Source organism: Solea senegalensis, linkage group LG11 (assembly GCF_019176455.1).
Source record: "Solea senegalensis isolate Sse05_10M linkage group LG11, IFAPA_SoseM_1, whole genome shotgun sequence".
NCBI classification, from domain to species: Eukaryota; Metazoa; Chordata; class Actinopteri; order Pleuronectiformes; family Soleidae; genus Solea; species Solea senegalensis.
The window spans coordinates 15,690,716-15,702,819 of NC_058031.1; the positions used below are offsets into that span (position 1 = coordinate 15,690,716).

Sequence of the window (12,104 nt, forward strand, 5' to 3'; positions counted from 1 at the left end):
AGTGAGTGTGAGAGTGAATGGTTGTTTGTCTCTATCTGTGTGTGGCCCTGCGATGGACTGGTGAACTGTCCAGGGTGTACCCTGCCTATCGCCCGATGTAGCTGAGATTGGCACAGCACCCCCGCGACCTTCTGGTGGAGGATAAAGCGGTAGATGATGACTGATTATTGTTGTTATTATTATGATCCTTGCTCTGCAGGTCCCCGTGAGTCCACGGCTGCATGATTTGATACAGTTGCAAGGCTATTATTGTTATTATTATTACTATTAGAGTGTACTACAACAAGGCTGCATATCTTTGAGTGTCATTCTGCCAGAGATTTTTCCTATTCAAAGGCAGTCTTTTTGTGTCCACTGAATTGCTTGGCATGATAGAAATAAAATGTATTTTCCATAACTAAATGAATATAATCAACAATCAATGAATGCATTAACAGTGGGGAAAAAAAGATAAAAGGATGAAGAGATAGAAGGAAGATGAGGAAGCAAAGTAGAAGAGGCAAAGGACCTCTTCCATTCACCCTAGCCTTCGAAATAAGAGCTCATGTCTTCAGCTATAACTAATTCCTCTACAGACATTTTCCCAAAACACAAAAGTAGAATAATAGTTTACAGTACTTTGAACTGCGATAAAGAACGTTGAACTGTGTATCGTGCTGCAAGAAACAAATTGGCAGTAGAGGAGGTAAAGTAAAAGTAAAATAACAGGGGGCAGCAGAAAGACAACTGTCGTAAAAAACACCAAAAACTAACCAACATTGGCAAAGGCTATTGCAACACTGCAACAACTATAGGTCTTAAGGATTTAAGGACTTTAACTTACTACATGATGCAGTAATTGCAGAAACTATTCATGTAGAAAGATGTCATATAGAAAATGATTCTTTACAAATCAATGAGATAAAAGTGTAAAAATTGTCCAGTTTAATGGGATTAAATGGCAAGAAATAAAGTCTATTCGGGATGGGCCAATAACATATTCAGCATTGGTATCCGTATGATACTGGTCAAAATCACTTGATTGAATATCACAAAATGAACATAACTCCAGTACACTCCAAACTCTCCATGTCACAAATTGTTTTGTAAAAAGATTTCATGGACCAATATTGGTAAATATGCATATATTGGAATTGGTATCAGGTTAAAAAAAGAAAGCCTGAGTCATCTCTTGTCTTCATGATATGTTTGTGTTATTTGTGCAAACAAGCCCGTTATTCCCAAAACGATCCAAATTAATCGGACGATGACTTTACTTTATGTCATCATTTATCTCTTGGCTCAACTCTTGTGGGAATGTGAGATTTTGAGCGCCCCCGTGTGATTAACTTTCAGTTTCCTCTTCCAGTGGCTAGTTTTTTTCAACGGGATTGCAAGATGGCGTCGAGTGGAGGAGAAGGGGAACAGGAATGGACAGCGGCAGTGCGGCCGCTTTTATCGGCTTCGTACACAGCTTTTGAAACAAAAGACCTACCTCAGCTAATTGGGTCTATAATCAACAGGTAAACCCACTAAATGTCAATACATTGCCGGTCACTGTTTGCTTAGATTTTGGCTGTGTCCACCCAGGTGTTAGCTGACTGGCTAACTGGCTAACTTAGCTCAGTTAAGTTGGATGGGAAATGTTACCCACTTAGCTAAGTATAGCAGCTAGAAAGCTACATGAGCTAAATAGCACTTGTACTGATTCGGTTGACGTTAGCTAATATGCTAACGTTAGCTAACTTATACAAATTGCTGTTTTGCTTGGCCATGGTGGTAACTCATACGGTTTAAAACGAGGCATAGCCCACGCCGAATTGAGGATTGTCGATAATGTCACACTATTGTCATGTAAACATACACGACGAAAGTGTTATGGGAAGGGAATGTGCTTCATCATTAGCTAGCTAACACAAACATTAGCCACTAAGCGAACTAATGGGCCTTTATAAACGTAGCGTTGAAGTGACCATATACTTTTTTGACAACATCTAGTACCGTTTATCGTCATCATATCATACCATATGTGTTTATGGGTTGTACACGAAAAATTCGAACCTCAAACACAAGGAAGGACTCATCGAAAGCCAAATTTTAAAATAATAAACATATGGTTTGATATTCAATCGAGCAATGGACTTTGTCATTTGCCAATAAATTGTTATATTCTTAAAACTTAAATATCATAAATATCAGAGTTTTATGAAACATAGTGCAGCAAAGTTGAGATTTGAAATGGAATGCACTTGTCTTTTTTCCGTTTGTGATCATGTATACTTACTAAGGTGATGTCTAGAAATTCAAATTGATTCTCGTTTAAAGAGGAAAATTGGTGACCACGTTTGGTCAGGTGATTACTATTCCAGTGCTGACTCATCAGCCCTACATTATCAAAGTCAGACAAATTTTTTTTTGTGATTGACAGCTTAAAAGTGTGTCTCACATCCTGAGAAAAAGAAATGGACAACATTGACTGAGGGCTGCAACAGAAAAAGACAATGTTTTATTAATGCACACAAGTAGTGTGAAATGTTAACTGTGTATGATAATTTCTTAACTGTATATGATGATTTCTTTTCTATCCATTATCTAATTTTGTTTCACTTGGATCCACTGTGGCGATCCCTGGAGTGGGAGAAGCCAAAAGAAAACAAGTCTATCAAAACATATTTCCTTTTGCTCTTGTCATTGTGGCTTTATGATACACACAACATGTACTTGCCTAAAAACACGTCATTATTTTCAGTCATAATGGCACACAAGTAAAACAATAAGGTCAATGTTGTAACTTCAATACAGCAGAAAGATTTTGTATGCTCCATTGGAATTTGGAGGAAGTCTTTTTACCTGATCCATCCAGTATGTTGATAAACCTGCAGACATAATTCAGTGGTTTGTCCACCAGGAGCAAAACCTTGAAGTCAATTAACCATAAGCCAATGGATAAGTTTGGTTAACTTGAATCTTTACAGGCTGAGCCTTTAAGATCGGGTAATATGACTAGCAGCTCCTAGTTGTTTTCATCATGATATAATTTTGTTCTATTTCCCACTGGACAACTTAGAATGCCAAGTTTATGGATTTAATCTTATGTGGAATTACATATTTTTGATACTTTAAATTGTATTTTTATATTGTATTGGATATGACTTTAGAGAAAAAATGTTGATGTAGATGATGGATAACAGAAATACCAGGGTTCATGGTTCTGTGAATGATTTGTGTAAAGAAACTGGGTTGATTATGTGGTTGGATAAAAGCGTCTGCTAAATGACATGTAATGTAATGGTTTCCAGCAACTCTAACAGCTTCTCATTTGCTTGGATGTATGAGATCAGTTTTGAAAAGGTGCTCCTGTCTCATAGAGTTTCTGTTGTTGAAGGTGTGACATTTTTAAAATGAAGAAAAACAATGCGGTTGAGAGATTTGACACAAGTATTTTCTCCATTAATAACATGCTCATGTTTCATTTGCAGTGAATCAGACATTCTTCACCACGACAAACAATATGAGCCTTTCTACTCATCATTTGTGGCACTTTCTGCACATTACATCACCACAGTATGTGGACAAAGTATGTATGCTTTTATTTTCTTCTTTAGTGCATTGGATAATGGATTGCTAATACTTTTTAAGCTAGAGTACTTCATTAGCTTTTGGTGAATTGTCTTCTCACCAGTTAACAATTTTTTCTTATTCTTTCTAGTACCGAGAAATCAGTTGCTCTCAGTTGCTGCTGCATGCAAAGTATTGATTGAGTTCTCATTGCTGCGTTTGGAGAACCCAGATGAGGCATGTGCTGTATCTCAGGTAATAACACAGCAGGGTGGTGTCAAATATATTCCAGAAAATAAGTTATTATCGTTTATACTGTTGTCATTTCATTCTACCCTTTATACTGAGAACATTGTTCCATTTTCTATAGAAACACCTGATTCTTCTAATAAAAGGACTTTGCACTGGCTGCAGCAGACTAGATCGCACAGAAATCATTACTTTCACTGCTATGATGAAGTCTGCCAAGTTGCCTCAAACCATCAAGACCCTTTCAGATGGTAAGTGTCCCCCTGTTACTTGTATTTAAATTGATTATCTGCATTATAATTTATTAAAAGCTTTGATAAAATTAGTCGATTTTCTCAACATTGGTTTCAATTTGTGAGGTAATATTTTCGTGTGCATACATATACAAAGGACTGGAATGAGACTGAAAAAACTGTCCCTATTCTTTAACAGTGGAAGACCAGAAAGAGTTGCCCACTGCTGTGAATCCAGAGCTTCGACAAAAAGAAGTACAAATGAACTTCTTTAACCAACTAACATCAGTTTTTAACCCTGACCTTACAACCATTTTGGCCTCCCCATCAGCACAAATGCAGGTGAGTGCTGTAGACCAGTCTTCTCTATTACCGCAGAGCTTGCTATTACTGTCATAGGAAGCTCAAATTTACTTCATTTATTTTACTAAAAAACAAACATGTCATCATTTATTCATTCATTTATTTATTTATCTATTTATTTACCTACCCTCCCCAATTATAGACTGAGAGTGATTGTGATGACCAAACCACAGAACAGGCTCTTCAGACCAAAATGAAAAATGCCTTTGTCTCTCAGAATGTGTCAAGCTTACAGGAACTTGGTGAGTTTTAACCTATTATGTTGCTGTAGTAATACCAATGTTATGGTTATGTCACATATATATAGTTTAGAAAGTGTCCATTTACTAATATGCACAAATAACAATTGTCCAGGTGGGTCTGAGAAGTTGCTGCGAGTGTGCCTCAACCTACCCTACTTTCTGCGCTACATCAACCGTTTCCAAGATGCTGTATCAGCCAACTCTTTTTTCATCATGCCTGCCACAGTGGCGGATGCTACTGCTGTCCGCAATGGGTATTTAGTTTTAATTTTTAACCTGAAATTCAAACGTTTGTGTATTTGTATTTTAAGATTCTTCATAACTTGTTTTTACCCTTGAACTTTCACTACTTGAAACTCTTTCCTAGATTTCATTCACTGGTGATTGATGTAACCATGGCTTTGGACACACTTTCCCTGCCAGTACTGGAGCCCTTGACACCAGCGAGATTAGTGGATATGACCGTGCTGGCATTAAGCTGTCTTTATGCTGGTGGGTGTGGATAAAATAAAATAACCAGTAGTATCAGTAGAGACTCTAGAGCAGTCTACTTGACTGAACTATCACAACAATGCAGCAGTTTCATGGCCATTATTTGATGTATGATTTGAGGATGTAAGTGAAATAGTATGTTTATTTTTTGTTTGTTTTTTTAAATCTGTTTAGGTGTGAGTGTGGCTACTTGCATGGCCATTCTACAGGTAGGAAGTGGTTTGCAGCTCAGATCTGCCTCCACTGGGACTAAAGAGGAGGACTACGAAAATGATGCAGCAACAATTGTCCAGAAATGTGTGAGTACAATGCAGTACAACATTCAGTTTATAGTTACATGCTAGTAGTTAGACATTGTTTGATGCTACTTATTATAGCCCATTAGGGTTTCTTTGCTCCATATAAGAAAGATAAAATTAAAACGGAATAATTTTGGTTTGTAGACGAAACAAGACCTTTGAGAACATCATAATTTTTAGGTTGACCAAACAAACAAATCTGGAAAATTATTGAATTTAATCAATTATGAAAATAATGGTAACAAGTACACAATTTATGTTTGCACCAGCTGGAGATTTATGAAATGATAGGACAAGCCATCAGCAGCTCCCGCAGAGCTGGAGGAGAGGTAAGTACTAGTTTTAAGTACTGCACAAGAAGTCAAACATGTGTTGGAGATGTCTATGAAATTAATTATTAACTTATTTGTGAATGCAGCATTATCAGAACTTTCAGCTGCTCGGAGCCTGGTGCCTTTTAAACAGCCTGTACTTGATTCTTAACCTGAGCCCAACTGCTCTGGCTGATAAAGGAAAAGAGAAGGATCCCCTAGCTGCCCTTCGTGTCCGGGATATTGCTGCTCGCACAAAGGATGGTGCAGGATCACCGAAACTTGGTCCTGGAAAAGGGTAATTCCCAATAAATATGAGTTAAATGCGTATCTTTTCTGTTTTGGTGTTATTCCATTTTTATCTTAGAATCTTCAGATCATTCTGGTATAGAGTGAGTTTATCAGAACCATCTTCCTATTTCTGATGTCCTTTTTGGTTGTTAGATTATTATTTTTTTAGGTTTTTTCCACCCCTTAAAAGTAGAATTTTACTTTTTTTTGAGTGCATTAATTTGGTTTTTATTACTTGTTTTTGTGAAGGCACCAAGGATTTGGAGTTTTGTCTGTTATCCTGGCCAATCATGCCATCAAACTTTTGACGTCACTTTTCCAGGATCTGCAAGTTGAAGCTCTCCACCTGGTAAGTGAAACCCCTTAACCCCCACTGGAAACACGACACTGAATGCCAACTTGAAACTTCCAATTGTTTTAAGAACCAAAAGGCTTAATTTCTTCGCTTAGGTTTGACAACATGACTTAACTGTCTGTTTTATGTCTATTTTCACCGACAACAAATTACAATTTGCAAAGGGACCGCTAATTTGATTTAGCTTTACACAAATGAAGTTCACTGAACTGATTCTTCTGCTAAAGAGAGGTGACAATGTGCTGAAACAAAACAAATCAAAAGTGTCCCGAAAATGAAGTATATTTGCACAATGAATCGTGTTTTTTAACCTGTTTCTATCCCTCTATCTGCAGGGTTTGGTTAGTGATGGGCCACCAGCTGAGCTCAACATCTTGGCACGGAATACTTCGATCCAGAGGGTCCAGAGGCTCATTGACTCTGTACCTCTAACCAATCTTCTCTTCACCCTTCTCTCAACTTCCTACAAAAAGGTACAAAATTATCCATATTTATTTTGTGGAATTGATATGTTTTAGCATTTATTTCACAAAAATGGGGATTTTAGCGACTGTGTTTTTCCTCGACACACAATCTCTAACCAAGTTTATGGCTTGATTAAAAAACATGATAAGTTAGATAAATTAATGATCATGCTTTAAATTGCTATTTTATTGCTGTTGTCAGGCTTGTGTTCTCCAACGGCAGAGGAAGGGCTCAGTCAGCAGTGATGCCAGCGCTTCTACAGATTCAAACACCTACTATGAGGATGATTTCAGCAGCACAGAGGAGGATAGCAGTCAAGGTATTTTCACACTCTAGAGCGAAGTTGGGCGAAAAAAGAAAACATGTTAGTAACGAGTGAACTGCGATGGCAATCAATTGCCACAACTGCATGTGACTGGACAAGATCTCACCTTGCTCTCAGTGTAGAGTGACTGAGAGCGAGAGAGTCAGCATGGAGGAATTCTCTCGCAGCAACAGCCGTAGATTAAAGCGATTACATCAGCACAGAACATAGTCTTAAAATTGAAAGTGCATGCTATTATAGCAGCTTGAGGTTGCACAACGAGAAGGCCAAGTCAGATTTATTTATTTTTGGTACAAGGCGAACATGGTGTTGAGTGCTGCAGGTTGGATTTCGTGTTACCAGTGATGAAGGCGGTAAAAAAGTGGTGGATAAAATGGCAACTGTATGCAAGCACTGTGCAACACATGTTGCTTACGCTAGAGTCAACACTCATCTACAGAGACATCACCCCCAGTGTGACAATTGACAGCACAAGTAGGAAAGAGTCGGATTAGTCTGTTTTTATTGTGACAAGAAAACCAATTCTTTCAAGATTTTTTGCCAAATAAATGAAAAGCATGTTTAAGTTCAGCAATGTCTCCCCTCTTGCTGTTAAAAAATGTCCTTAACAATAACACATTAAGCTATAGATCTGATGCTGACGTATACTATTTCTAGAGTGTAAAACATATTTAAAAGAAATTAACTGAACCAAAAACCATGACCCCAAAGCCATGATATGAACCGAACCGTTCCAACCCTAGTTAGTGGGTCACCCAAGAAGCACAAACCACATACACACAGATAAGCATTAAGATTTTTTATTGTTCCTTGGTCACACAATGACAGTGTAGTTGACAGTGTCTACTATTTCAGCAGAAAGAAGACAGGAGAAGACAAGTGCAGCTTGTGTTTCAGGTCAGCAGTTTTCTGTCCTCAGGTCAAAGACTTGGTGTCCTCTTCACTGTCCTAGATTCATTTTGTTATTATATGTCTCACAATTTATGATCTGAGCTGTGGTCCTAATAGCTTAGAAAATGACAGAGCCACAGGTGAAGAGGCTTTGGCAAAATAGCTCCTTCTCTGAAACATGCTCCTTGTTTGAATTGACTTGAACTAAATTTTTATTTATTTTTTGTCAAAGAGGCTCATCTGTGGCTCAGTGTGATTCAAAGGATAATACCAGTGGTGTTGAAATGTGGGTGCTCATCATTGCCTTTACAAGCATTCAATTTGAACAAGACAGCTGGATAATGAATAGAAAAGAGTAATTAATACCAGCATTTGCATTAACCAATGAAATGTCTGGCTTTGTGTGATGAAAAGATTTTTCTAGGTGCTTTTAAGAGCTGGCACCATGTTTCCCTATATAGTCATTGCAAATACAACATCTTTAGACATAATGGGATGGCTAATGGAAATAAGTTAATACATCAGGATGAACAGTCTGCAGGTATTTAAGTGCACCCACATCAAAAGAGTGGTATTATTCTTAGATGCAACAAATTCAATCTGTGCTTGTAAACTATGGGCTTAAAGACACTATGCTGCGTCTTGCTGTCACCTGAATAGTTATAATTTTTGTATGTTGCATGCAAATGTGATTATCAACTTAGAGATATCCTTAAGTTACAAGTTTTTTTCTTTTTTTCCATTTGGATTAGGGCTGCAACTGATTATTTTCATAATCGATTAATCTGTTGATCATTTTCTCGATTAATCGAGTAATCACTTGGTCCATATAATGTGGAAAAATGTTTTGTGGAAAATTGTTTTTCAAACCTGGAAATTATGATGTTCTTAAATGTCTTGTTTTGTCCACAAACCAAAAGTATTCAGATTTAATTATTTCTTTGTTATATGGAGCAAAGAAACCAATGAGTCAAGTATCAAAATAGTTGGCCATTAATTTAGTAGTTGATTATTAATTGAGTAATTGTTTCAGCCCTAATTGGGAGTAATGTGTTCATACTTGCATACACTGGCTGTGCCTCCAGTCCAAGGCTTTTCAGATAAAATCATGTTGCTAAAAAATATATTTAAATAATGTCCAATTAATACCACCTGCAAAGGTAGGCTTAATGTGAGGGACCTCTGGTCATATGAACTAGCTTTTAGAAAGTTAGCTTGATAATGGGGAAGCAGCCACAGATATTGAGCAAGTCGGGTGATAAACAAGATATAGTTGGACCCTACATGACCCAAAGTGAGAGGGAGAGGCGGGTTGATTGTTTAAGAGAGCGAATCTAGCATCTTAAGCAGGCAGATGTAGTCAGAAGAACCTTAACCCTCAGCTATGCACAACAGGGCGTCATTGCTGCTGCAAAGTGCACAAGATTAAATTTTAAACATGTTCAGTGATCGTTCACAATAGTCATTGTCATGGACTCATTTGCACTAGTGTGTGGTAGGAACCTGCGCATCACCAGTGGAGAAGCTCTGTATGCGTTACAAGTGCAAGAGGAATGTACTGTTGTACTGTCCAACTGAGGAGCTGAAAGTTCTCATTGCAGCTGTCCTCATCTGAGCAAACAGAGCCTCTTCACATTCAGACCACTCCCGCCGTGATGTAAACAGACTGCAACAATCAATCAATCAATTGTTTGTATCACAATTGTCAGTAGAACAACAACAATAGTATGTGTATGAAAAGAAACTTGCTTATGTGCACTCACAGATCTAGTTATGACCTACTTCATATTTCATTCTTTTAATTTTGTAAATATGTTTTATAAAGGGCCCAATTTACAATCCTCATCAATTTATATTTTCCCCAAAATCTTTAAGATATTAAAAAGTAGCAAAAGCCCATCTATGGTCCACCCACACAGGTGTTTTCACACAGGTGTTAGACCTATTGTCTGGACTATTGGGTTTGATTATCAGTTCCACTCCCCTGATAATTTTGTAGGTGGGGTGACTGGTTTGTAGAGGTCTGTGGTGTCATGAGTTCCCTCATTTTTTCATCTGTTGAAAGCTTGTGTGTGAATGAGTGATGTCATACAGCCTTGAGGGTATTGGTTCTGATGATTACAAATGTTGAGTTAACACTTAATTTCTCTTGCATCTCCAGTGAGAACGAGAGACACTAAAGAATCAGCTCTGTCAATATAATTTCAGTAGCTGTTGCAGTCAGTAAACCTTATCTCCTTCTCACTGACAGTAATTCAGAGTTGTTGTCTTGTGAAATGTTATAATAAGATAAAACATTTTGTGTTTAAGTGTGGTTATTCACCTACAAGACATCCATATATGTTCACCTTTTTACTGCAGTGTTTGCCTCTTGTCTGCACAGTGCTGTAGGTGTCAAGAACTAGTTTTAAGCTTTTTACATTTTGCCTTTTGATGACACTGCAACCGCTTCAGTTGTTTATTGTGAGCCATGGAATGTTTCTCAGCTCAACTGTAAGAAATTCATATCAAAAATGTTGACATTCTTTTTATAGATGATGACAGTGAACCCATCTTGGGGCTTTGGTTTGAAGAGACAATTTCACCCACCAAAGAAAAAGTAGCCCCCCCACCACCACCTCCACTCCCACCCTTGGAAACATCTCCTAGACTGAAGAGCCCTAGCAAGCAGAATCCCAGTGAGAATGGCAACATTTTAGCTGGCCGTAAAGATCCAGAGCTGGTGAGAACTCCTAGATCTTTTCCCACAGAATAACACTGTCCTGATGCTAGCATATCTGACTGTTTCTCGGAGTGGGTACCGCAACCTGACATTAAATGGGCCCAGGGCTAAGTTTGAAGTACTGCAAAGTATCAATAAGAGCTGACGTTAGTGGTGCTGCTAAAGGTAGTTAGACAATTGTTTTTTGTTGATTGTCTATGACAGATTTGCACTTTTTCCAGTCATGAGAAGAGATCTGTGTGCATCTCAAAATTGTTTACTCTTTACTTATTTTGTTCTTTAAAAAAGAACCAATAAGATTACCACTAGCACTGGATTGATAAGCAGTATCAAATAAAGTAGTATTACCGTTGTAATCTTAAGCTTTGTCATTTGGTTATTCATCTTTATAAGTTTAGTATGTGATGGAACTGTCACCTCACACTTGTTTGTTCTCATAGTTCCTCAGTTTAGCCTCCAGCATTTTAAACTTCATCACCACCTCGATGCTCAAGTCCAGGAACAACTTCATCCGCAACTACCTGAGTGTGTCTCTTACAGAGCAGCACATGGCTACACTAGCCAGTATCATCAAAGACGTGGACAAAGATGTAAAAGGTAAAGGTAAACATTGCTTATAATGCAAATTATCTGTAATATGTAGCTTAATTTGTTTTTCTTTGCTCAATTGCTACCAGGTTTTAATTAAAAAAAAATGTTTCATTCAGGCTCCTCAGATGAAGTGTTTTCTTTAGCACTGTATCACTTCAACCACACTCTGGTTACATCAGATCTGCCATCGCCAGCTTTGCAGGTTAGAAGACTTGGTTCCAACCAACAAATAAAACGTCTCACAAAATTTGGCTGCATTAACCTGTAGTAATAATGACAAAGGATTATTTTGTGTCAGTGTCTTATTATTGTACTTCTTGTCATTCCCAGAACACCCTTCTTCAGCAGTTAGGTGTTGCACCCTTTTCTGATGGTCCCTGGCCTCTGTACATTCATCCACAATCACTGTCAGTCCTGTGCAGACTTGTCCTTATATGGCAGCACAAAGCCAGTGTGCAAGGAGACCCAGATGTGCCAGAATGTATGAAAGTCTGGGAAAGGTATTGTATCTGGTTCCTGTTTTTTTAATTCTGTCACTATATTAATTGGAGATCCATTGAAAAAACCCCAAAACTATTCAAGCTGTAATGCATTTGACCATTAATTAAAAAATAAAACCAACTCATTGATAAAGCTCCACTTGATCATCCATAATTTACAGGAGGGTAAAATAGCATGAAATGGCATAAAGCACCACAAGGATTCAAAATCAATAGACTGTGAGTGGTGAAGCACTCC

General features: G+C 37.8%; 1 protein-coding gene across 7 annotated transcripts in view; it reads left to right on the forward strand.

The window, feature by feature from the left end:
• The first annotated feature begins 1,361 nt into the window (after positions 1-1,361).
• ubr4 (ubiquitin protein ligase E3 component n-recognin 4) overlaps positions 1,362-12,104 on the forward strand; it is a 44,640-nt gene continuing 33,897 nt past the window's right edge. For 3 of the 7 annotated variants that reach the window (XM_044039382.1, XM_044039384.1, XM_044039386.1), the window contains exons 1-19: positions 1,362-1,502; positions 3,459-3,556; positions 3,689-3,792; positions 3,908-4,037; positions 4,219-4,361; positions 4,525-4,624; positions 4,737-4,878; positions 4,992-5,116; positions 5,291-5,415; positions 5,685-5,744; positions 5,834-6,024; positions 6,267-6,366; positions 6,708-6,845; positions 7,039-7,156; positions 8,018-8,059; positions 10,588-10,775; positions 11,216-11,378; positions 11,483-11,568; positions 11,697-11,866. In XM_044039382.1, the coding sequence (XP_043895317.1) occupies positions 1,378-1,502; positions 3,459-3,556; positions 3,689-3,792; positions 3,908-4,037; positions 4,219-4,361; positions 4,525-4,624; positions 4,737-4,878; positions 4,992-5,116; positions 5,291-5,415; positions 5,685-5,744; positions 5,834-6,024; positions 6,267-6,366; positions 6,708-6,845; positions 7,039-7,156; positions 8,018-8,059; positions 10,588-10,775; positions 11,216-11,378; positions 11,483-11,568; positions 11,697-11,866 (2,348 nt within the window). In that variant the 5' untranslated portion in view covers positions 1,362-1,377. The remainder of the gene's footprint in view (positions 1,503-3,458; positions 3,557-3,688; positions 3,793-3,907; positions 4,038-4,218; positions 4,362-4,524; positions 4,625-4,736; positions 4,879-4,991; positions 5,117-5,290; positions 5,416-5,684; positions 5,745-5,833; positions 6,025-6,266; positions 6,367-6,707; positions 6,846-7,038; positions 7,157-8,017; positions 8,060-10,587; positions 10,776-11,215; positions 11,379-11,482; positions 11,569-11,696; positions 11,867-12,104) is intronic. The other 4 variants (XM_044039387.1, XM_044039389.1, XM_044039383.1 and 1 more) reach the window with 3 other exon arrangements.